Source organism: Stegodyphus dumicola, chromosome 11 (genome assembly GCF_044657685.1).
Source record: "Stegodyphus dumicola isolate Sdum_Otavi_A_Nest chromosome 11, ASM4465768v1".
In the NCBI taxonomy this organism is placed as follows: Eukaryota; Metazoa; Arthropoda; class Arachnida; order Araneae; family Eresidae; genus Stegodyphus; species Stegodyphus dumicola.
The window spans coordinates 155,582,533-155,605,477 of NC_140778.1; the positions used below are offsets into that span (position 1 = coordinate 155,582,533).

The 22,945-nt window shown below is 33.2% G+C and overlaps 1 protein-coding gene across 1 annotated transcript in view; it reads right to left on the minus strand.

The window, feature by feature from the left end:
- The window catches only part of dsf (nuclear receptor dissatisfaction), a 211,881-nt gene that overhangs the window by 97,801 nt on the left and 91,135 nt on the right, over window positions 1-22,945 (minus strand). The window contains exon 3 of the mRNA XM_035353724.2: window positions 6,172-6,252. Within this exon, the coding sequence (XP_035209615.2) occupies window positions 6,172-6,252 (81 nt within the window). The remainder of the gene's footprint in view (window positions 1-6,171; window positions 6,253-22,945) is intronic.

Consider the following 22,945-nt stretch of genomic DNA (forward strand, 5'->3'; position numbering starts at 1 on the left):
TATACTAGATTATTGAAATTTGACTACATATAAACTGTGCATTGAAGTTTGGTTGCATAACCACTGTATATTGTAAACCGATTACAAATAGACTGCGCACTTTAGACTGTTGCATTAGACTGCCCACTGAAAATAGATGTTGCATTTAGACTGCCCATTGAACTGAACTGCATATAGACAGATCACTAAAGTTCGATTGCATATTAGAAATCGACTGCAAACCAAAGTTTGACTGCATACAGACTGCGTATTGTAACTCAACAGCATATAGATTGCACATAGAAGTTGGATTGCATATCGACTCTATATTGTATTAAGTCTACTTTTGTGTTACAATAGTTACATTGCTAAAGCAAATCAATCTTTAAATTATGCTTGTCAAAACCTAGGAATTCTGCAAACAAAATACAAATTCGAAAGAATTTTTAAATACCATTTTGTCTTAGAAATTAAAATGTAATTAAATTAAGAGTTTTATGTCTGCTGTTATTGATACCTAAAACAATACGAAGTAGTAACTTTTTCTGAAAGAATTGTAATGATTTTGTTTTCAATTTACATATAAAGTGTATGAAATGCCGATATGATTTAAACACTTTTTCAACGCGTGCTTTTTAAAAAATCCACTCTACCCCTTTCAAATAGTTTATAGTTTCATTGATTTCTTAGGTTAACAAATAAATTTATAACTTTCTACGTCTACAAAATTTGAAGACTATTATATGGTCATAACGATTATAACGATCATGAAATTTTGTTTTGTTACTTCAATGACTCCAAACTTCAAATCTTAAAATACTGAAAAATGCACAAATATCGTTGCACCGAATAGAGATTAACGTGAAATAAGAGGAAATTCGTTATAGATTGATTTATTTTGGACTTACAGTTTTGTCCAAACACAAGATCCACTTCAGCAGGTAATTCAAGCGGCCGTTTGTATATACTGAAAATCTTATTTACTAAAAGCCATTAGTATTTTAAAACAAATAGAAACGTATCTCCAGTAAACAATGAATATGGTTGCATGGTTAGTTTTCGTGGTTTGCTCTAAGTGAAAAGTGAGTATGTAACAGTTTCTATTACTCAATCCCCTGAAAGCCACCTTCATCTTAGGCAGATTGCCTTTTTGTATTTTGGCGTAATCCGAATATTTTGGAATGGATTGGATTATTTAATTATGGCAAAGCAGACGAGGGCTATCTGCCTAAAGGAAGAGATGCCTTCGTGGAGGACTTTCTAAGGAAAACTGGCTCGTATAGACGTTAAACATGGAGAAAAACACGAAAACGCCCATGCAGCCAGCCCGTTCGCTGTATTCGAACCTCGGACCGAACTACCAGTGTTCAGCGTCTTTACCGCTCGGCCGCTGCTGAGCCCCGAATATTCTGAATATGTTTATCAATAGGTACTCTGTTAAAGGGGATTTGGTTGATTCGGGGGATTTTTAACAAAGGTTCGCACTTTGTCTTACGAAAATAAACTATCAAATTTTAATTAAACGTTTTATTTTTTCCAAAAACCAGGGAATGTAAATAATTAAGTATGAAACAAAATATTTTAAAATTAAAAAGTCTTTAAAGTTTTAATTACATTTTTATAAAATCACAAAATGTCACAGAAGTTACATAAAATAACAGCTAAATTTAAATATGTAGCATAGCGGCCGGGATAATGTATTTTTTCTTCTTTCCCACCAGTTTTTCCTAGTTAGTTTGGGTTTGTTTGATTACGGCAAAACCTCGAAAGCTATCTGCCAGAGGAAAGGGATGCGTTCGTGGAGGACTTTCTAACAGAAAACTGGCTCATATACACATTGCACACGGGAAAAATTACGAAAACGCCCATGCAGCTAACCCGTTCGCGGGAGTCGAACGTCGGGGCGAACTACCAGTGTTCAGCGATTTTAGCGCTCGGCCGCTGGTGGGCATTGATCCTCTAATGATTGATCGATAATTTTTCGGAAAGTTTTTTACATGAGAATACGAATTAAATTTACTTAAAATTTTCCCATTTAAGAAAAACTAAACAACAAATCATTTATGCAGCTCTAAACAACAAGATTTCATATCATCGTTTTGATGTTAAGCAATTTAATACCCAAAAATAAATTTATTTTATCAACACCTATTTATATTTTAGATTATCTACAACGCGTTTGACAGAAATAAATAAGACGAGACTCTAATTTTGAGATAAAGAAACACTGTGATAAGTCAAAGTTTCATTATATTGTATTGGAATAAAATTGTACTTGTACTGGAATAAAAAAAACAAGTAAACATAAAGAAGGGGGCTTGTAAATACTAGTTGTATTATTATTTATACATAGTTAAAAAACTGAATAACAAACGACGTTAACCTATCTAATAATCTAACATTTTTGTCCCTTTCGTTTTATTTGGATTTTCTTCTGCCTCATTCTGCTTCCCTCTCTCGTTAAAATGTGCATTTTCGTTAACAAATTAGTCTTTTTAGTACTTTGGGATTCTCGAGATCTGCCGGAAAGGAAATCAGAATATCACGAACTAAATTATTTTTCAAAAGATCTCGTTCATGAAAACGCAGTTACTTACGCTCCAAGGCTCTAGGCTGCTAATTTAGAATAGGCACTTCAAGGCCTTTTTCCCCAAACCGTGACTCAAAACATAGTTACTTAGGCTCTAGGGTTCTAGGCTGTTAATTTAGAATAGGCACTCAGAGGCTTTTTTTCCGAAGCCATGCCTCATAACCATGGTAACGACAGCAGCGGAATGCATGTCGAATCCCCTAATTTGCCAAAATTCCCGTTTCCCTCTGCTCATTGTTAACGACGCACGTTACGATCATAAACAAAAGAAAGCCAGCTACAACGTTGAAGTGCCTTTATGAAGTAACGAACTATAACAAATCAGAAGAGCATTTAAAGTCAGGTTCTTACTTCCCTATTCGAAAGCATTACACTAGGGGTTTGAAGGAGGGAGAGAGACTGCGTAGAATTAAGAAATTATGCATTTATTTAGAGTAAGGAATCGAACTCGTAAAAACAGACTCGATTAGGTCCTGTACATTTTTCGTCAAAGAAATTTCAGCTATGTATGTGCATTCATATTGCTTAAAAAATTGAATGAAATTCGAACAGCAAATATCGTTCGGTAATTTGTGGACATCCCCCTTTCTTTTCCCCTTCAATCCCAAAACGAACAACTTTCCAACATCTGGATTTCTAATTACCGTCACATGAAAAGAGGCACCGGGGAAAAATTAATCTGAATAATTCTTCTCCTCCACCCCCTCGATCCGGCCACCCCTCCCCAGTATCCATTCGCCCTCTCCGGCGTTAGCTCCTCGTGATTGGCTGCAGGAGGGGGTTCTAGGCGCCAAAAAGCGTTTACGCTAATAATACTTGCGGGTGGAAAATTCTCCTTCTAGAGCTGTACTTAACTTTGGTGAAAAATAGCTCGCCCGAGAAAGTATTTATCATCATGGCGCGCCGATTGGTGCGCCAACGGTGGTAGTTGGCATTTCCAATTCTGCTCTTTTACCGAGTACAAATTAATTTATTTAACTTGTGCACATAACTGGCAGAGCAGAGGAAGCTTTAATTAGTACCAAAACAATATTTATGAAATAAATCTTTTTAAATTCCCTAGCAATGCAAAAACTTCCACAAAAATAAGCTCAACATAATGCTGTAAATTGGATATATGTCTCCAACTGATACTGTTGAGTGCTCGCGGGATTGAATGCACATAAAACCGATGAGATTGGATGATACGAGCGAGCCAACGATATGGTTAATGGATTGAATGCACACAGAACCAACGAGAGCTTAATGTATTTACCCAAAAGAAACACACTATAGTTCTGGAACTTTCTACGGAAGTACACGTAGAGCTCTTCTCAATATGACAATCATTTGTTATACTTCAAACTACTAAGAATGTTAAACACAACGCAATGCGAAGTGCATCTAAAATTCGAAGCTCTCACAAAGATCTCTCACTACACCGAAATCAGCTCTGAAGTAAAAACTGAGAACTGATCCTCTCTCCGGGGCTTATATAGCCTCCAAGAAATCTCTAGAACCTTCCATTTCTTGAAATTACTAGAAGGCAGATAAGGTTAAAATTATATTAAAAAATAAAATATAATTATATTAAAATTATATTATTATATTATATCCTACCTTTATAATTTTAATATAAAATATTAAACAGTTAAGAATAACACAGTTACAGTTATGAATAAGGATAAATTACAGTTGTTCAATTACAGTATCGGTTACAATTATACAGGGACCGGAGCAAAATGTTCACAAATGGTTGCCAAGTTTGGTGATTTTTGAAAATTATCCCCAAATTTTACGATCAAAACTGCTTGGCGCCAGCTTGGCGGTAATTCAATTCATTAAAATTTTATTCAAAACTAGCCGCTTCGTCTGGTTTTGAAATGTACCAAAAAATGCCTAAAGGGATTACCGAACATTAAATTTAAAACTTGTTCAGAATTTTACTCTGCAGAACAACTATACAAAAAAAAAAAAAAAAAAAAAAAAAAAATCAATAAAAATGTATCACATATTAAAAAAATTACAATGAAATAAGGAATATTCCTTAATGCAAATATTAATTACCCTAATAAATAAATTAACCACATTACGGTTGCAAAATCTTAGGAATTCAAACGGGATAAAGGAAGTTAAAACCCTTGTTTCCTAAAAAAAAAATCATGTGAAACTTTTTGTACAATTAAAATCACATATAATTAAAACATAATATAAGAAAATTACAATGAAATAAAAAATGAATCTCATATTTTCAAGAGAAAATAGTCAGCAGTCAAGTGTCCAAAGCAATGAATAAAAAACTAACCACATTTCTAAAAGAACCACATTTCTAATCCGCATTCTCAAACTACATTTCTAAAAGAACGAAAGTGTTCAAAATGATGTGATTTCATTCAAAAAGATTTTTAAAAAAATCCGATTCAAATTTTTTAAAAAATTGCTTAGAGGGGCACTGGCTCTTGTCTAGATTCATCTATATACCAAGCTCACCAGCGGCCGAGCGGTAAAGACGCTGAACACTGGTAGTTCGGTCCGAGGTTCGAATCCCACGAACGGGCTGGCTGCATGGGTGTTTCCGTGGTTTTCCCCGTGTGTAACGTGTATACGAGCCAGTTTCCCTTAAAAAGTCCTCCCCGAAGGCATCCCTTCCTTTAGGCAGATAGCCCTCGAGGCTTTGCCATAATCACACACACACATTAGGATTTTAGGAAATTAGGACAATCCGAACCTAGACCTCTCGATTACGCTTCGAGTGTGCTACCGTTGCGCAACGAAGGCATGCAGAAAGGAGGGAGGAAATGCCTTATAACTATAACTGATTTAAAAACTGATTAACTGTGTTTCCGTGGTTTTCCCCGTGTGTAACGTGTATAGCCAGTTTCCCTTAGAAAGTCCTCCACGAAGGCATCACTCCCTTTAGGCAGATAGCCCTCGTGTGCTTTGCCATAACTGAATAATCCAATCCAATCCATCTATATACCAAATTTCGTAGCCCTGCGTCTATTAGCTTACGCGCAGCACAAACGAATAGCCCACATACTCTTTGGATGGATTGGATTATTTAATTAAGGCAAAGCACACGAGGGCTATCTGCCTAAAGGGAGGGATGCCTTCGTGGAGGGTTTTCTCAAGGAAAATTGGCTCGTATACACGTTACACATGGGGAAAACCACGAAAACACCCATGCAGCCAGCCTGTTCGCGGGATTCGAACCTCGGACCGAACTACCAGTGTTCAGCGTTTTTATCGCTCGGCCGCAGGCGGGCTCACATGCTCTTTCTTTTATTATGTATGGAGATTAACAATATGTTACGTCTTATGCGAAGTTACTGCAATAATATTGTCCTTGATATATTTTAATCTAAGTTCTGGACCACAAAATGCTTCAGGAAGTTATTAATGGGAATCCCTGGCTACGAACGTCTTGCCAATACTTCTCGATTGCCCGTACATTAATACCCTTACAAAAACAATTACTGTCCTAGTAATACTAATTGTGATAAAATAAAGAAATATTACGTTAATACTGATGGGTAAATTAAGAGTATCAATTGCATTTCATTTTAATTTCAGCAATACCTTTTGAAGCAGTTTCAGAGAGAAAACATTTTGAGGAAACTCACCGTCGCAACTGTAGATTCCGTAATGTTTGCCTGAACTTCTGTCTCCGCAGACTCTACACGGGATGTCCAATAGCCGATCCTCTAGTCGGGAACAATGAAAAGAAAGAAAAAGACAGCATCTTAGATTGCAAAATCAAATGCACAAATAAAAAACTACGATCCGATTAGAAACAACTTTGCTTAAAAATTCTGTAAATATTATATATATATAGCACTACTGTAACACAGATATTTTAACACAAAGTCGGATTTTTTTTATAATAATACCGATTGTTTTCGATATTTCCATTCTAAGGTTCAAATTATGTCAAAGTGCCAGATTTTGGAAAAACCGTACGAGTAGTTTTTAAAAAATTAGCAGTCGGGATTTTAGATCTTCAATGATATTTGAATTTGGTATATATTTACTAATACCTCTTTACTTTTATTAAACTTACTTAATTGCTTCTTTCAAAGTTCGAAATTTAGGTTCAGTCCAAAAAAATTCCTGATTTATTTTTTAAGGGCCTCGTAAGATCTTCGAATATGTGACTGTTGCAAGAACTGGGATAGCTTATCTATTTTGAAAGCAATTACTTCCAACTTTTTACAGCTGACTACATAATATAGCTGCTTTCTGAAATAGTAATCAGAAAGTTTGTGTTGCCACAAATATTTTTATAATTTAATCCGCTTAGTGACAAAATGTTTCGTCATGTTTCCACCTTGCGCGCACAGTTTAAAACATTGAGTTGCATAATTTAATTCCATATTTAATATATAGCTTTTATAATATTTGGAAACTACTGTGAACCTAAAATTCTAAAACTTTCATGTTAAATTTTTATTTTATTTGGAGTTGAGTTTTAATAAAATATATTTTATTAAAAAATCTGTAATGTTTTCGTCCATAAAATTTTTTAATATTAAAATATTCATCAGATTTTTGGTTCAGGTAGAAAATAGTGCCCAAATAAAGAAATCCATCCAATTTCAAGTATGTACCATTAGCCATTTTTAAAATATCATGCGCGCAAGGTGGAAACATGGCGAAATATTTTGTCACGAAGAGGATTAAATTACAAAAATATTTGGGGCAACACAAACTTTCTGGTTACTAGTTTCCAAAGCAGCTATATTATGTAGTCAGCTGTAAAACGTTGGAAGAAATTGCTTTTAAAATAAATAAAATATCCCAATTCTTGCAACAGTAAAGCTTTTCTCAGTTTATAAACTCAGTTAAGTTTATAAACTGAGAAAAGACTGAAAACAAAATAGAAGAAAGTTAAAGCATTATTTAACACTGCATCGGATATTATAAACATATTTGTTAAGCTGCTTTTAAAATTTTTGTAATTTTGCTTTTGAATTATATACAGCGTAATTACGATGAAAGGGATGCTTAATAATAAATCTAAAGATGCAAAAGGAAATGAGTTAGCAGTTAGTGAGTCCAGTAGCAGACTGGTAGACTGCAACCTCAAGGAGAGCGTAAAAAACCTTAAAAAATCCTTTTGGGTTGCGATTGTTAAAATCTGAGCCCTTTCATATTTTTTAATATTACTGTTTCTTTTTTTAGAACACAAAATTGAGTTTGATTGCAAAGATATAATGTGAAATGTGCTCTGTTTCTTCATCTGTTAATGGTCAATTTTTATCATTTTACCGTCATAAGGGGAAATATTTATTGTTTCTTCATCTGTTAACGGTCACGTTTTCAGCATTTTACTGTTATAATGGGAAATGCTTATTGTTTCTTCATCTGTTAGTCGTCACGTTTTAGCATTTTACCGTCATACTGTTGCGCTCTACAGGTTCGTGGAATTTAGAACACAAAATTGAGTTTGATTGCAAAGATATAATGTGAAATGTGCCCTGTTTCTTCATCTGTTAATGGTCAATTTTTTTATCATTTTACCGTCATAAGGGAAAATATTTATTGTTTCTTCATCTGTTAACGGTCACGTTTTCAGCATTTTACTGTTATAATGGGAAATATTTATTGTTTCTTCATCTATTAATGGTCGAATTTTAGCATTTTACAGTAATAATGGGAAATATTTATTGTTTCTTCATCTGTTAATGGACAAGTTTCAGCATTTTACCGTCATAATGGGAAATATCTATCGTTTCTTCATCTGTTAACGGTCGACTTTCAGCATTTTACCGTTATAATGGGAAATATGTATTGTTTCTTCATCGGTTACTGGTCAATTTTTAGCATTTTACCGTCATACTGTTGCATTCTACAGGTTCTTGAATTTCACACTATTTGAGGATAACACTTAATGAAGAATCAAAACACAATTTATTCTCCAGTATTACGCAGGACAGTTCTAAAGACAGTTTTACTGTCGACGAAAAACTTCGACAAACACGCTGAAACAATCAGCAACACAGCCGTCATGCTATAACGATGAAAACAGCTTCATGGCAAAGTGCTAAATTACAGCACCCGACCTGGTCGATCGTTCTTAAAAGAATGCGTTCTAGAATATTCTCGCTCCGTCTATGGCATATGGCATATGGCCAATTTTGTCCCCGAATGAGCAATTTCGCGCCAATATGACAACCCTGCCTTTCCCTGAAACTTTCTGACAACCCTAAACTCGCTTTGCGGGGAAGCTATCTTACCGCAGCAAGAATACTTTGATTGGATATTCATTATGGTTAGTTAAATATGAAACAAGACCCTATTGTAACTTAGATTTAAATTTGATTTATTTAGCTTGGGATATTATTGTAAAAAAAATTGTGTCCTGTAAAGTTCAGTTTGCTTATGTTATTGTCTGTAATTTTACAATATTTAAGCTTAGTAAAATAGTGCTTACCTTACAATTTTGCTTTTTTAAAGTTTTTAGAAGCAAAATTGTAACTACTTAAAATATATGCATATAAGATCAACTGTCAATTGTCATACAACTAGTGAAGTACTGACGATAAGCAACATAATTTTCAAAGCCATTTCCAGTTTCATTATTAAGATGCTTTTTAACTTTGGAAGCACAATTTTAGCTACTTATAACGTATAAATATGAGATCAAATGTCAATCGTCACACAGCTAATGAAATAGTGACGCTAAGGAACAGAATTTTCAGAGCCATTTTTAATTTCGTTAGCAATACAGCTTTTAGCTTTTAATGATCAGATCAATTTTTAGTCGACAAAGCAGAAATGAAAATAACTCCCCCCAAAAAAGAAATAAAACTCCATTGTCTACTTTTAATACAATACAATAAGCAATAATTTATAATAACTACATAAAATATACCTTTACAAAATTTTAAAAACTTAAAAACCGAAAAATTATGATAGCAGCATATTAAGAAAACTTTTATCTCAGAAGCTTGGGAAGTTAACCAAATTAATTGCTAGTTACTCAATATAATATTCAGCTTTTTGAACTGAAGCGAAGCCATCTACCTCGTAACAAATGGTCTTCCTACCATCATTGAAAAACATTAAACCGAAGCGATACTTTACCTTTTCCCAAGCACAAAGTCATCAAGAACCAAAGGGTGAACTTATTTCCTAATCTGTGGCAACAGCATATTTAGCGAGAAAATCTAATGAAAGCAACCACGTGGTACATTACAAGTAATGAGCAGCTCCAGACATGGCTGTACGGTAGGAACCAACATTAGAAGACATAAAAATGGCGACGTATAAATTTTACGGTAACTGCTTTTGAAAGTAGAGCGATAATTTTTAATAATGTCTCTAAGCATTGATTACTTTTCTCGTTAATTTACTTAGCTCTTTATTTACGAGGAGGAGGTAGCTTTCAGCTCCTCGCTTACTTTCATAAGTTATAAAGAGGTTAGTTTGATAGGACGAGGCAGATTTAGAGGGTAAATTTCAGGGTCATTTTCAGAAGACCTAGATGTGCTTTTATGTAAATCAGTATAATGTGGGAATACTGCATTGTAAGTGGGCTTCTAATGGTGGCTTTTAATTTTATTTTATGAGTTCCGGTGCCTTATAAGAGTACGATAAAAATAATGCTAAATAATGTTGGCTTTACTTTCTCATCATCATTCAGTATCTGGAACCGGCGAGTTATTTAACAGGAAGAATTATCGATACCAAACCATTAGTTCAAAATTAAAAAATATATAAATAAAAATCTGAAAGGTTTCAGATTTTAAATTACGGCCAAAGGGGCGTTTTTTTAACGTTTTGTGTGTTACCTTTATTTATTAAATATCATGTGCTTTGCACTTAAACCATAAAATTAGATTCAACAGAAATATCACAAAATATTTAAACGAGCACATATTTAGAATTTTCAATACACAGTCTCGCGCGCAGGAGATAAAAATGTTTTTTTTCGTACAGTGTTGCCATTGCCCGCTTTGAAATCATTGCGCTTCTTAATCAAAAACTCATAAATGCTTTAAAAAATATGAAACAGATAATCAAACAAATTCCAAATTTGGGCTTCCAGATGCCCATATTCGAATGGAGAAGTACGTTATTCAAAAGTTGAAGGCTCTATGTACCGTTGTTTTACCACAATGCTAGAAACACACATATATTTATGCAGATATTTCATTATTTAATTCTTTAAATATAATACAGCACGATAATATTTTGTGGCAACACTTTGAAAAATGATACAGACTTTTCATGTTTTCGACGCAAAATGCCAAATCGAAGCTGATAGTCCTTTTGGGCTTTAAAAAAAAAAAAAAAAAAAAAAAAAAAAATCCGAAATGTTTCAGATTTTAAATTACGTCCAAAGGGGCGTTTTTTAACATTTTGTGTGTTACCTTTCTTTATTAAATATCATGTTCCTCGCACTTAAACCATAAGATCCAGTGCAACAGCAATATCGCAAAATAGTTTTAAAACGAGCATATCTTTAGAATTTCCGATACAGAGACTCACGCGCTGGAGATAAAAATGCGTTTTCTGCACAACGTTGCCATTGCTCGCTTTGTAATCCTTGAGTTTGTTAATCAAAAATTCGTCAAAGTTTTAAAAAATAGGAAATCGATCATAAAACAAATTTCAAATTTCAAATTTGGTCTTCCACATGCTCATATTCGTTGGAGGATTACGTTATTCAAAATTCGATGACTCTATGTACCGTTGTTTTATCACAATACGAGAAATATACATACATTTATGCAGATTTTTCATTATTTAATTTCTTAAAATATAATTCAGGACTCTAACATTTTGTGGCAACAGTTTGAAAAGTGAACCGACATTTATGAGTCCGACGCAAAATGCCAAAACGAAACTAATAGTCCTTCGGGATTCAAATCCCTTTGGACTTAAAAAAAAAAAAAAAAAAAAAAAAAAAAAAAAACTGTAAGCTTAAGCTTTCAGATTTTATCTTAAGCCCAAAGGGGCATATTTTTCACGGGGGATTGAAAACGCCATTTGGAAAGTGATACAGACATTCAATGTCATTCGATGCAAAATATTGTTAGACATTGTAACGTCTTTCCGTAGCTACGCTACAAACATAATACCAGTTATAAGGTACTTGTCCCGCCTTCTTAGCATGCCTTCGTGGTGTAATCGTCAGCATGCTTGGCGCGTATTCGAGAGGTCCAAGGTTCGAATCCCGGCAAGAGCGCTGCTAATTTTTGTCATCTCTCAGCATTAAGAGTCCTAATGTCTCTATAGTGGCGCCCGAACTAAAACAATTGGTGGATGATGATTCTTCACCACTAGGATTTGGCGATTGGGTCCCCTAATCCCTAGTCAGCCTTTAAAAGGGGAAGTATATAAGGTATTTCTTCCGCCTTCTTAGCATGCTTTCGTAGTGTAATCGCCAGCACACTCGGCGCATGTCGAGAGGTCCGAAGTTCGAGTCCTGCAGAGGGCACTGCTAATGTTTTTACGTCTCCTGCTTCCAAATAACCTATACAGTAACAAATGGAAGGGGGAGGAGCCTCGAGCATAAAATATTCGTTTTTTGGAAGATGCACGTGATGTTAATGTTAACGGATCGCTTTGAAATCGTTGATTTTGTTCGAAAATTCGTTACGTTTTACGAAATCTGAAATTGATAATAAAATAAATTCCAAATTTGGGCTACCAGATGCCAATATTCGATTGAGTCATTCAAAATTTGATGTTTCTAAGTACCATTGTTTTTTTTTCAATGCGAGAAACATTTATACATTCATGCAACTTATGACATGATTTCTTTTATTTAGGATCTTAGGATTTAGGAACGGGGAAGACGGGGACCACACCTTTACCATTTGGTTAATTGGTTTAGCGCCGTTTCCTCACTACGTGATCCCAGCCGTTTATTGATATTAGCAAACAGGTACATAATTTGAAATGTATACAAAATTTGGAATGATACATAATTGAAATGAATACATAATTTTAAATGAATACATAATTTGGAATGATACATAGTTTGGAATGTTAAAAAAAATAAATTGAAGCATAATGTATAAAATAGCATAATTATAAACGTACAGAATTTTGAATGTAATACAAAAATTTTAAACATAATATATGACATAACTCTTTAAAATATGTGCGGAATTTTGAACATAAGATGCGACGAAAAGAAATAGTAGTGATGAAGAGTAGTTTGGAGTTCCAACAAAAGTCTATAGTTCAAAGTCTATATTCAGAATTCACAGTTCAAAGTCTATAGTCCATATTCTATAGATATAGTACAAAATCTATAGATCAAAGTCTGCAAGTTAAATATTTTGTTTATGTAATTCATGTATATTTCTCAAATTTGCAGATTTTGCAAATCAGTAGGATGTAGTCGGCTCAGTAGGATAAGGTTCTTACATTCAGTAAAAAATTGTACAATACAAACTGGCTAAATAGTCGGGAGCCCGATGCAGGCTAACGTGACAAATTCTTACTACATTAGATAAGTTCAAAATAAATAACTAACATAATGCCATCAAACTAACATTTACAATTTCTGGTATGGTAAAGAGCTGACAGAAATAATACAGTTGAACATAGTAACATAGTGTACTGATAATGCTAGATTTGTTGACTGGATGATAATGCATGCTAATATAATATAAAAAGAAAAGCATACAACAATTATTTTCTTATAAACAAGTAGATAAATGAAAAATTGTAAGAACAGTAGAAAATACAGTACAGTACAAACAAACCAACATAAAATCTGTATAAATTCTTGACTCAAATGATTTCTTTTATTGAATGACTTTTATGAATTTATTAGATAAGGTATTTTCTTCCGTCTTTCTGCCTGCCTTCGTAGTCTAACAGTTAGCACCCTCGGCGCGTATTTGAGAGGTCAAGTTTGAGTCCTGGTGAGGACATTGATAATTTTTCTAGTCATCTGCTTCAAAATAACCTAATTTCTCTGCAGTGGCGCCTGGACTAAGAAAAGGTGGTGGATGATGATTCTTCACCACTAGGATTTGGCGATTGGGTACCCTAATCCCCAGTCGCCCTTTAAAAGGGGGATTATATAAGGTATTTTTCCCTTCATTATGCATGCCTTCGTGCTGTAATGGTAGCACACTCGGCGCGTATTCGAGAGGTCAAGGTTCAAGTCTGTGCCAGGGCATTGCACATTTTTCACCTTTCCTGCTTCAGAATAGCGTAATGTCTCTACAAAATATTCATAAAGTTGTACATAAGTTCAACAGGGTGTTATTACTTAGCAACTAAATTGATCATTAGTATTTCTATACTAAAAGGTTAACATTATAGAACGCAATAATGACCTTCTATTGCTGGGACAAGTAGCTCATTATCTTCAAGTTTAGTGAACATAGTTACAGGTTTTTAATGTTTGAGTCTTACAGTAAAATACAGAAAATGAGGCATTTGAATTACGTCACTTTTAAAAAATCAAGAGCAAGTTGATGCTTCTTTTAAATAAAACACGAAAATGAAAAAAATCGATTTTACCCTAGGCAGTAATTTTACGTTATCGAAAAAAAAAAAAAAAAAAAAAAAAAAAGAAGCAAAAATCTAACATACGAGACATACCTTGTTTGCATTCTGTGAAGTAAATGCCATTTTCTTTTTATGACACGCATGTGTAGTTTTAAAGCATTCAGCATTAAAATAAAATTTCAGCGTGATGTGCAGCCATTTTCTTTCTTTAATTTGCACAAACCTCGACTTAAAACAACTTTCATAAGCCACTAACAGCAAGCAAAGACGTGGAAAAAAGTTGCTTTAAAAATCAATGCAATTCTTGGGTGGAAAAAAATTATGTTTGAGCAGTTGTCATTATCTTTCGGAAGTAGAAAAACTGTGCGTTTTAAACACATGAGGTTCGTGTAGTGGTTAAAAAAGATAAAACGAAAAATACTCAAGTCCTTGTCGAAATGTTTCATAAAAAATGAATAAAAATAGACAGAAATCATTACTAATGGACAAGTTTTTATGTTTTTTTTCCTTCTCTCTTTTAATACTATTTTCTTTATTGATATTTTTTATTAAGATATGCTGAGACGTTTTCGCTGAGAAAACGCTGCAAAGTGCGGTTGAATTGGAAATTTCGTTACGACAGCAATTTTTTTTTCTTTAAAGTTCCATACAGCAAATGAATTGTCAAAGTAGGAAAAAGCTTCATATTTGAAGGTCATTGCAATTTTTATAGTTTTCTGGGACTCAACCTTTTAAAGCTTAAAGGAAGAAACTATCTATTGGGGAGGGAAGGGGAAATAGGGCAAAGGAGTAAAATTCCCTAAATTATCCCTAATAAATATGTTATAGAAAGTTAAATATTGCCGATATTATGATTTTTTTTCCGTTATTGCCGTTATTATGAAAATTTATAACATACTATCGATTGAGAGGATAGAGCATTTTCTGATAAATATACACTGCTCGACATTGAAAATTCAACACCAAGAAGGAGTGGTCAGAAAGTGATGAAATTTGGAAAAAAGACAGAGACAGCAAGCAGCAATAGGTGATCTTTATTTCAGAATGATAGTCAGAATACAGAGCGAGAACTGCCTCGGCTCAGTAGGATGTAGGACCACCACGGATAGTGATGTACGAAGAAACACGTCTAGGCATAGAATCAATAACAGTGCGGATGGTTCTCCATTCCCCTTCAACCATTTGCCACAGTTCGTCTTCTGAACGAAACCGGGGCAGAGTCTGCGAACGGCGTCCAATCACATCCCACACATGTTCGATTGGTGACAGGTCAGTAGAGCATTGTGGCCAGGGAAGCATCTGTATACCTTGCAGAGCACATTGGCAGATGCGAGCACTATGTGGTCGGGCGTTATGCTGCTGAAAAATTGCATTAGGCAGCCCCTGAAGGTAGGGGATTGCAACCGACCGCAGTTCATTATCCAAGTATCGTTGGGCCGTCATAGTGCCCTGAATACGAACTAGAGGTGACCTGGAATCGTAGGCAATAGCGCCGCAAACCATTATGCCACGTTGTCGCGCGACGGAGCGTTCCACAGTTACTGCCGGATTAGATCTCCACGTCGACGCCACACACGTATGCGGGGACTGTCACTGGACAAACAGAAGCGTGACTCATCTGAGAACGCGACGTTTCGCCATTCTGTCATCCACATCGCTCCAGTCTGGCATCATTCTAAGCGTTGACGTCTATGCTGTGGGGTCAATGGCAGTCTTCTTAACGGACGCCGTGAGTGCAGGCCACGTTCAACCAATCGACGGGAAATGGTTTTGGTCGACACGGGAACATCCAGGGTATCTTGCACATGCTGCAGAATCGCGGTACAAGGGACTTGCGGGACTGCCACAGCTTGTCGGCGGATGCGTCGATCCATGCGTGCTGATGTCACTATAGCTGCACCTGCACCCCTCCCCCTTCCCACATTTCCTCGTTCCAACCACGTTCGCCATAGCCGATGCACCGTGCTCCCATCCATGTGGGTATCAGCTGCTATTTGACGTAAGGACCAACCCGCCCTTCTCAGTCCGATCACCATACCCCTCGTAAAATCGTCTATCTGCTGGAAGTGCCTTCGTTGACGGCGGCTTGGCATTCTCTCCTACTACACGTATCCTCCGGGACAAAAACTAAGTTTCTTCGATAATTCGTCTGGCAGAAATAACGACACGAATATTGCCCATTCTGCACGTTCCTTATATCTTACTTCACTTGTGTCGGAGAGCTGCACATTTCATATCATTCGCATAACTCAGTGACGTGCGTCTACTCTAAAATTTGCATAAATTTCTGACCACTCCTTCTTGGTGTATCATTCTCAATGTCGAGCAGTGTATTATACAAAGTTAAATATGAAAATCTTTTTTCCGTTATTATGAATTAGTTATTGCCGTTATTATGAAAATTTCTAAGAAACTATCGATTGGGGGGATAGAACATTATCTGATAAATTTGTTATAGAAAGTTAAACATTGACGTTATTATGAATCCGTTATTGCCGTTATTATGAAAATTTCTAAGAAACTATCGACTTTGGGGGAAGTAGAGCATTATCTGATAAATATATTTATATAAAATTAAATATTGCCGTTATTATGAAATCCTTTTTTCCGTTATTATGAATCCGTTATTGCCGTTATTACGAAAATTTCTAAGAAACTATCGATTGAGGGGAGGGGGAGGAAATAGAGCAAAAAGTAAAATTCTCTATATTACCCCTGATAAATAAGTTATAGAAAGTTAAATGTTGCCCTTATTATGAAATTTTCTTTGCGCTAGATATTTAAATTAATTTCTGTGAAATTTAGTCATAATTAACGTTTACATGTGAAATTTAAAACTATAGATGTATAAAACTCACAAGAATTCCACTTAATCTCATGCCCGCTCTGGAAACAAATGGAAGGGTCTCAAGAATAATCATGGGTGCAATTTATTTATGATATAAAAATGGAAACAATTGTATTAGGAAATTATTATTAAGAAATGTAAATTTTTTAACAGAAGTACAGTCTGCTGCTTAAATTTGATACATGAAAAAAGAATAAAAAATGTTAAAAATATATAACATAAAGTGCTGAAAAAGGCAAACAATCAGTACTTAAAAAGTGTTCTTTCACATAGCACTGACGCGTGTTGTGCCACGTATAACATTACGTTGTGTTTAACAAATATATATATATATATTATCCTTGACATTGGAGTGGCAATGCCATATTTTGCATCGGGTAACCGTTGCTGAGGAAAGTCAGGAAATGTTTGAAAAAATTACTCTGAAAGATTACCAATTAGCAGATATGTGAAAATTTATCAAGAAGGAAAACGTGCCATTGAGATGGAGTGTGATGGTACAACGGACAGAATTGTATTTTAAATTATCTACCTCAATAAAATCTATATTTTACTAAGAAGCTCATTAATTAAATGCTGCAAAAAACTTTACAATGTGATATATTAAATGTGCATCATGTACATGATGTTTTGGCATGCATATTATGTACATGACGTCATCTGCCAAACATATCCTATCCGAAATGCAGTCAGTTTGTTTTCTTCATTAATAAATTAAATGCGAAAATCGACAGGAAAATTCTTATTTTTGATATTAATGTTGGCATCACAGCTGAAATTGCCCTAAATAAGAAGAAAGCCCCGGCACTTCTTTTATATAACTGAACAAAAATTTCAGCAGAAATTTTAGCTCGAAAATTTTATTTTTAGCCATAATATTCTAATGAAAATCTGTTATTAACTTTTAATTTATCTCTTTGCATTTTATTTAATTTTAATTTTAATAATTTAATGGTTTTAATAATTTAATTATTTTAATAACTAACAATTAATTTATTATTAATTAAATAAATAATAATTGATTAATAAATTAATAAATAATAGTTGATTGATATTAAATAATAATTAATAAATATTAATTAAATAATTTTAATCAATATGAGAATAATTAACTATTTAATTTTTTAATTATTAATGATTTTAATAGTCATTTTATTTATTTATTTATTTACTCTTGTTCCTCTTTCCTGACGGTCTTCCATTGGGTTCCGGCATTTCTAAATCTAGAAATCAAGCATTAAGCTGGTTGGCATGAAATAAAATCAAAATTTTGAGTTTATTTTAAAATCTAATCGCTATTTTTGAAATAATTTGAGCTCTTAGTCATCGACTAGTACTCGATCATTTACTATTAACAATATCATATAGACTCTGCTTTCCTGCGAATTTTACGGCGGTTATTACATAAGTTGAATAACTTTCTTCGAACTTGTTACTGTTGCAACTAATGGAATATATATATATATATATATATATATATATATATGTATATAAATTAAATTTACCTCCTAGGAAATGTGAAGTAAAATTTAGATAGTAAATGTGTACTGTTGTGGAAATTAGAAATTGGAGTTTGTAATTAACTAAAATGGAATTGGTAATTAAAATTCAAACTAAAGCAATAAACTACAGAACTGAAACAAAAGAATCATTGTTGATTCCATTGAAAAATCCCGACTTAGCAAGGGGAACTGGAACCTTTTAATATAACCATCAACAACTCATGACAATGCCGTTTCGTCGTTTCACATTTCTGAATAAAATCTCTATTCTAGTTTTAAATGTTCTAACCAATTTCAAAAATCTGAATTTAAATCTTAAAGAAGTTCAGAAATGTGAAACAATTTTCCGACGTAATGATAGACAATAAATTGTAATTAATAATTCCTGTTTAATTAATGATAAATACCAATTTTAAATTTCCACAATAGTATACATTTACTATCTAAATTTCACTTCTCATTTCCTAGGAGATAATTTTTCAGTTATGTATTTTTTATCAAATTAAATTTTATCTTTGAAGCGACAGTGCAGGACTTTACTTTTTAAAATAAATTTTGCAATTCATTAATTTTTAAAGTTTTTCTTTGAAACTTTTATACATATAAGAAATAAGATAAACCCTGAACTTTATAAACACAAAAAACCACTTTATAAAATTAAGCTAAGACTCAATCTTAAATAAGATTGAATTAAATAGTTAGTTTACCATTTTTTATGAACTTATTGGAACGCTTCATATTTTATTGATTTATTCGAAATAAACATTTCCCATCACCGGTATCTAAATATCAGATTTATTGGAACGCTTCATATTTTATTGATTTATTCGAAATAAACATTTCCCATCACCGGTACCTAAATATCAGATTTATTGGAATGCTTCATATTTTATTGATTTATTCGAAATAAACATTTCCCATCACCGGTACCTAAATATCAGATTTATTGGAACGCTTCATATTTTATTGATTTATTCGAAATAAACATTTCCCATCACCGGTACCTAAATATCAGATTTATTGGAATGCTTCATATTTTATTGATTTATTCGAAATAAACATTTCCCATCATCGGTACCTAAATATCAGATTTATTGGAATGCTTCATATTTTATTGATTTATTCGAAATAAACATTTTCCATCACCGGTACCTCAATATCAGATTTATTGGAATGCTTCATATTTTATTGATTTATTAGAAATAAACATTTCCCATCACCGGTACCTAAATATCAGATTTATTGGAATGCTTCATATTTTATTGATTTATTCGAAATAAACATTTCCCATCACCGGTACCTAAATATCAGATTTATTGGAACGCTTCATATTTTATTGATTTATTCGAAATAAACATTTCCCATCACCGGTACCTAAATATCAGATTTATTGGAATGCTTCATATTTTATTGATTTATTCGAAATAAACATTTCCCATCATCGGTACCTAAATATCAGATTTATTGGAATGCTTCATATTTTATTGATTTATTCGAAATAAACATTTTCCATCACCGGTACCTCAATATCAGATTTATTGGAATGCTTCATATTTTATTGATTTATTAGAAATAAACATTTCCCATAACCGGTACCTAAATATTAGATTTATTGGAATGCTTAATATTTATTGATTTATTCGAAATAAACATTTCCCATCACCGGTACCTAAATATCAGATTTATTGGAACGCTTCATATTTTATTGATTTATTCGAAATAAACATTTCCCATCACCGGTACCTAAATATCAGATTTATTGGAATACTTCATATTTTATTGATTTATTCGAAATAAACATTTCCCATCACAGGTAACTAAATATCAGATTTATTGGAACGCTTCATATTTTATTGATTTATTCGAAATAAACATTTCCCATCACCGGTACCTAAATATCAGATTTATTGGAATGCTTCATATTTTATTGATTTATTCGAAATAAACATTTCCCATCACCGGTACCTAAATATCAGATTTATTGGAACGCTTCATATTGCACTGGCTTACTTAAAGTAAAATCGAAAATTTCTCTTTCTGTTCTAGAATTGTCATACATATATGTATATTGTACGAAGAAGTTATTAAAATGTCCAAAAAATTCAATTTGGTTTAAGCTATTGTGAATTTAGAAAGACAGTTTTAAAGTTTAAAGACACAGCTGAAGAGATATCAGAGCATAAAATTTTATGCAAATCTCTGGTAACTTAAAGACAGTGTTTCGAAAGCAAATATATTTAAAATTATAAAATAGATCTTGTCAAATTGAAATTAATTTGTAATAGTGTTTCTTCTATTCCTAAATATATTTACAGAATCACCCTTTCACATTCAACAGATTTCCTTTTTAAAGATAATTATTAAACATTATCTCCGAAATCCTAATCGCAATTTAATGTGAATATAAAAATTCAATTGTCAATGGCATCAAAAACTAACATGCTTGCTTAAAACTGATTCTTTTGTTAATTGAGAAAATACGAATCATCTCAACATTTTCGAAAAATTCGTGAAAACAAACGCCAAATCGAAATCGCTAAAACGTTAATTCGAAAATGGTGATTTGATTGCCAAAGAGTTTGTACAAAATCAGCAAAAAACAAAAAACAAAAAACAAACGCCAAATCTTCTGCTCCGCGATGAAACAATAGCGCGCGCTATTCCCGCTTATGAGAACGTACAGCAGGCTGCCGTAGGTGTGGCAAGCAAACGTCATCAAAAGATTAAATTATTCGTTTAAAAATCGAAATAAAATTTTCGACCCATTTATATTTGCTCGCTTGTGAAGTTCTGCGGGGGAAAAAATATCGAGAATAGATGCATACATGCAAATTGGTCGTCTTTGATGTGATGGCATATTAGCGAAACATCGTTCAGATGGAGAAATAGTTGATTTCTTTTATTGGTTTAAGGAAGCGGGGGAAGTATACTAAGCAAAGTCTTGCCATTTCCTTTACTAAATATCGTTCAAAAGACTTTAAAAGCGCTCTGGGAAGGACGAGGATTCGAAACAGTGTAATTAATAAATACAATTCCAAGATTTTTTTACTTCCTTGTACGAAGTAAAAAGGAAGTATTGTAATCGCGAAAAGTTTCAGGCAGCATATTTCAACGAAAATATCCATTTTGACCGCTATCGAATGCAATTTAACGATGTTTTTGATTGATATCTGTACGTAAGGACAGAATAAAAGACTCATTTTCTCCAAAAAAATTATAAAACTGCTTTAAAATGAATTCTGAAGAGAATTTTTCGTGGCGTCTGTACGAATGTATGTACGTACGTATCTCGCATAACTCGAAAACGAGTAGCCTCAGAACGTTGAAATTTTGTATATAGGACTACTATAACATGTAGATCTGCACCTCGTATTTTTGTTGCAATCGGCCGCACCAAACGTATATAAATACTATATTTATATATATATCCACTCTGTTACTCGGCACAGCGATCTCAGTTTCTTTACTCTTATATGTTTGTAAATTGTACATTTTTTGCTTTAAAAATGATTGAATTATGTTGTTTTTATCTTCCGGTTAAGGTTTTTATGCCTTTCGTAATTCTGGAAGCAATGTTTGTACAATTATCAACAATTTAAAAGCTGTTTAAGTGCGGTTAAGTTTTAAATAACATGGCGGACATATTTGTTTACATTTGAAACAGCAGAATTGCAGATTTGTTGCCAATCTAGAGAAACTAAGCTTCGCAACAACAAAAATAACGCCTTCATTTATTATTGCGAATTAAATCATGCTTAATCATTTCTGGAATTTTTTCGAGGAAATAAGTGTTTAAGATTTACTTCGTAATTTTTAATACGAATATTTTGAGTTTTTATGTATTTTTGCCTTGTCGCGAAGTCAGAACTGAATTAATTGAATGAGAAATACTAAATCGTCTGTGAAAAACTGTTTCTTTTCTGTTTTGTTTGCTTAATTTCTTTCATACATCGTTCTAGCTTTATTATAGTATTTGAATAGAACATGTAGCAACGATAAGATAATTCTTCAAATGATATAAATTTTGTGCATTCAGAGTGTCGTTATAGTAAAAAATAGAGTGAATTTTAAAGAGTGCATTTATTCTATTGTGGTTTATGCGCTGTCGACGAAGTAGATTTAATTCAATCTAATAAGTTAAATGAAATGCAAGAAAAAATGCGTATAATTTAATATTCCGTACAAGGAAGTCATGTGGTGTCCACATCAGATTTTTTCCTATTAATTTCCAAATTAAGACTGAAGAAATTAACAAAACAAATTCTGAAAGGATTCTGATTTTTAATGCTTCACCAGACGATTTGTTAAGATATTTTATGTTTCGCAGGTTGTCAATCTGCTCTGGGATGTTTTCTTGCTAATCCGTTTATTTATTTATTTATTTATTTTACTTTATAGCTTTTTTTACACTTACGCCCCAAAAAATTCACAAGTAAAATTTCTAAGTATTAAAAACATCCTACCATTAAAATTCCAAAGCTGCCATTTCTTTTTCCTAGATTCCCTATATAGCGTCTTTAGCTCTTTGAATGACCAACCAATTAAAAGAATTATCATAAAAATAAT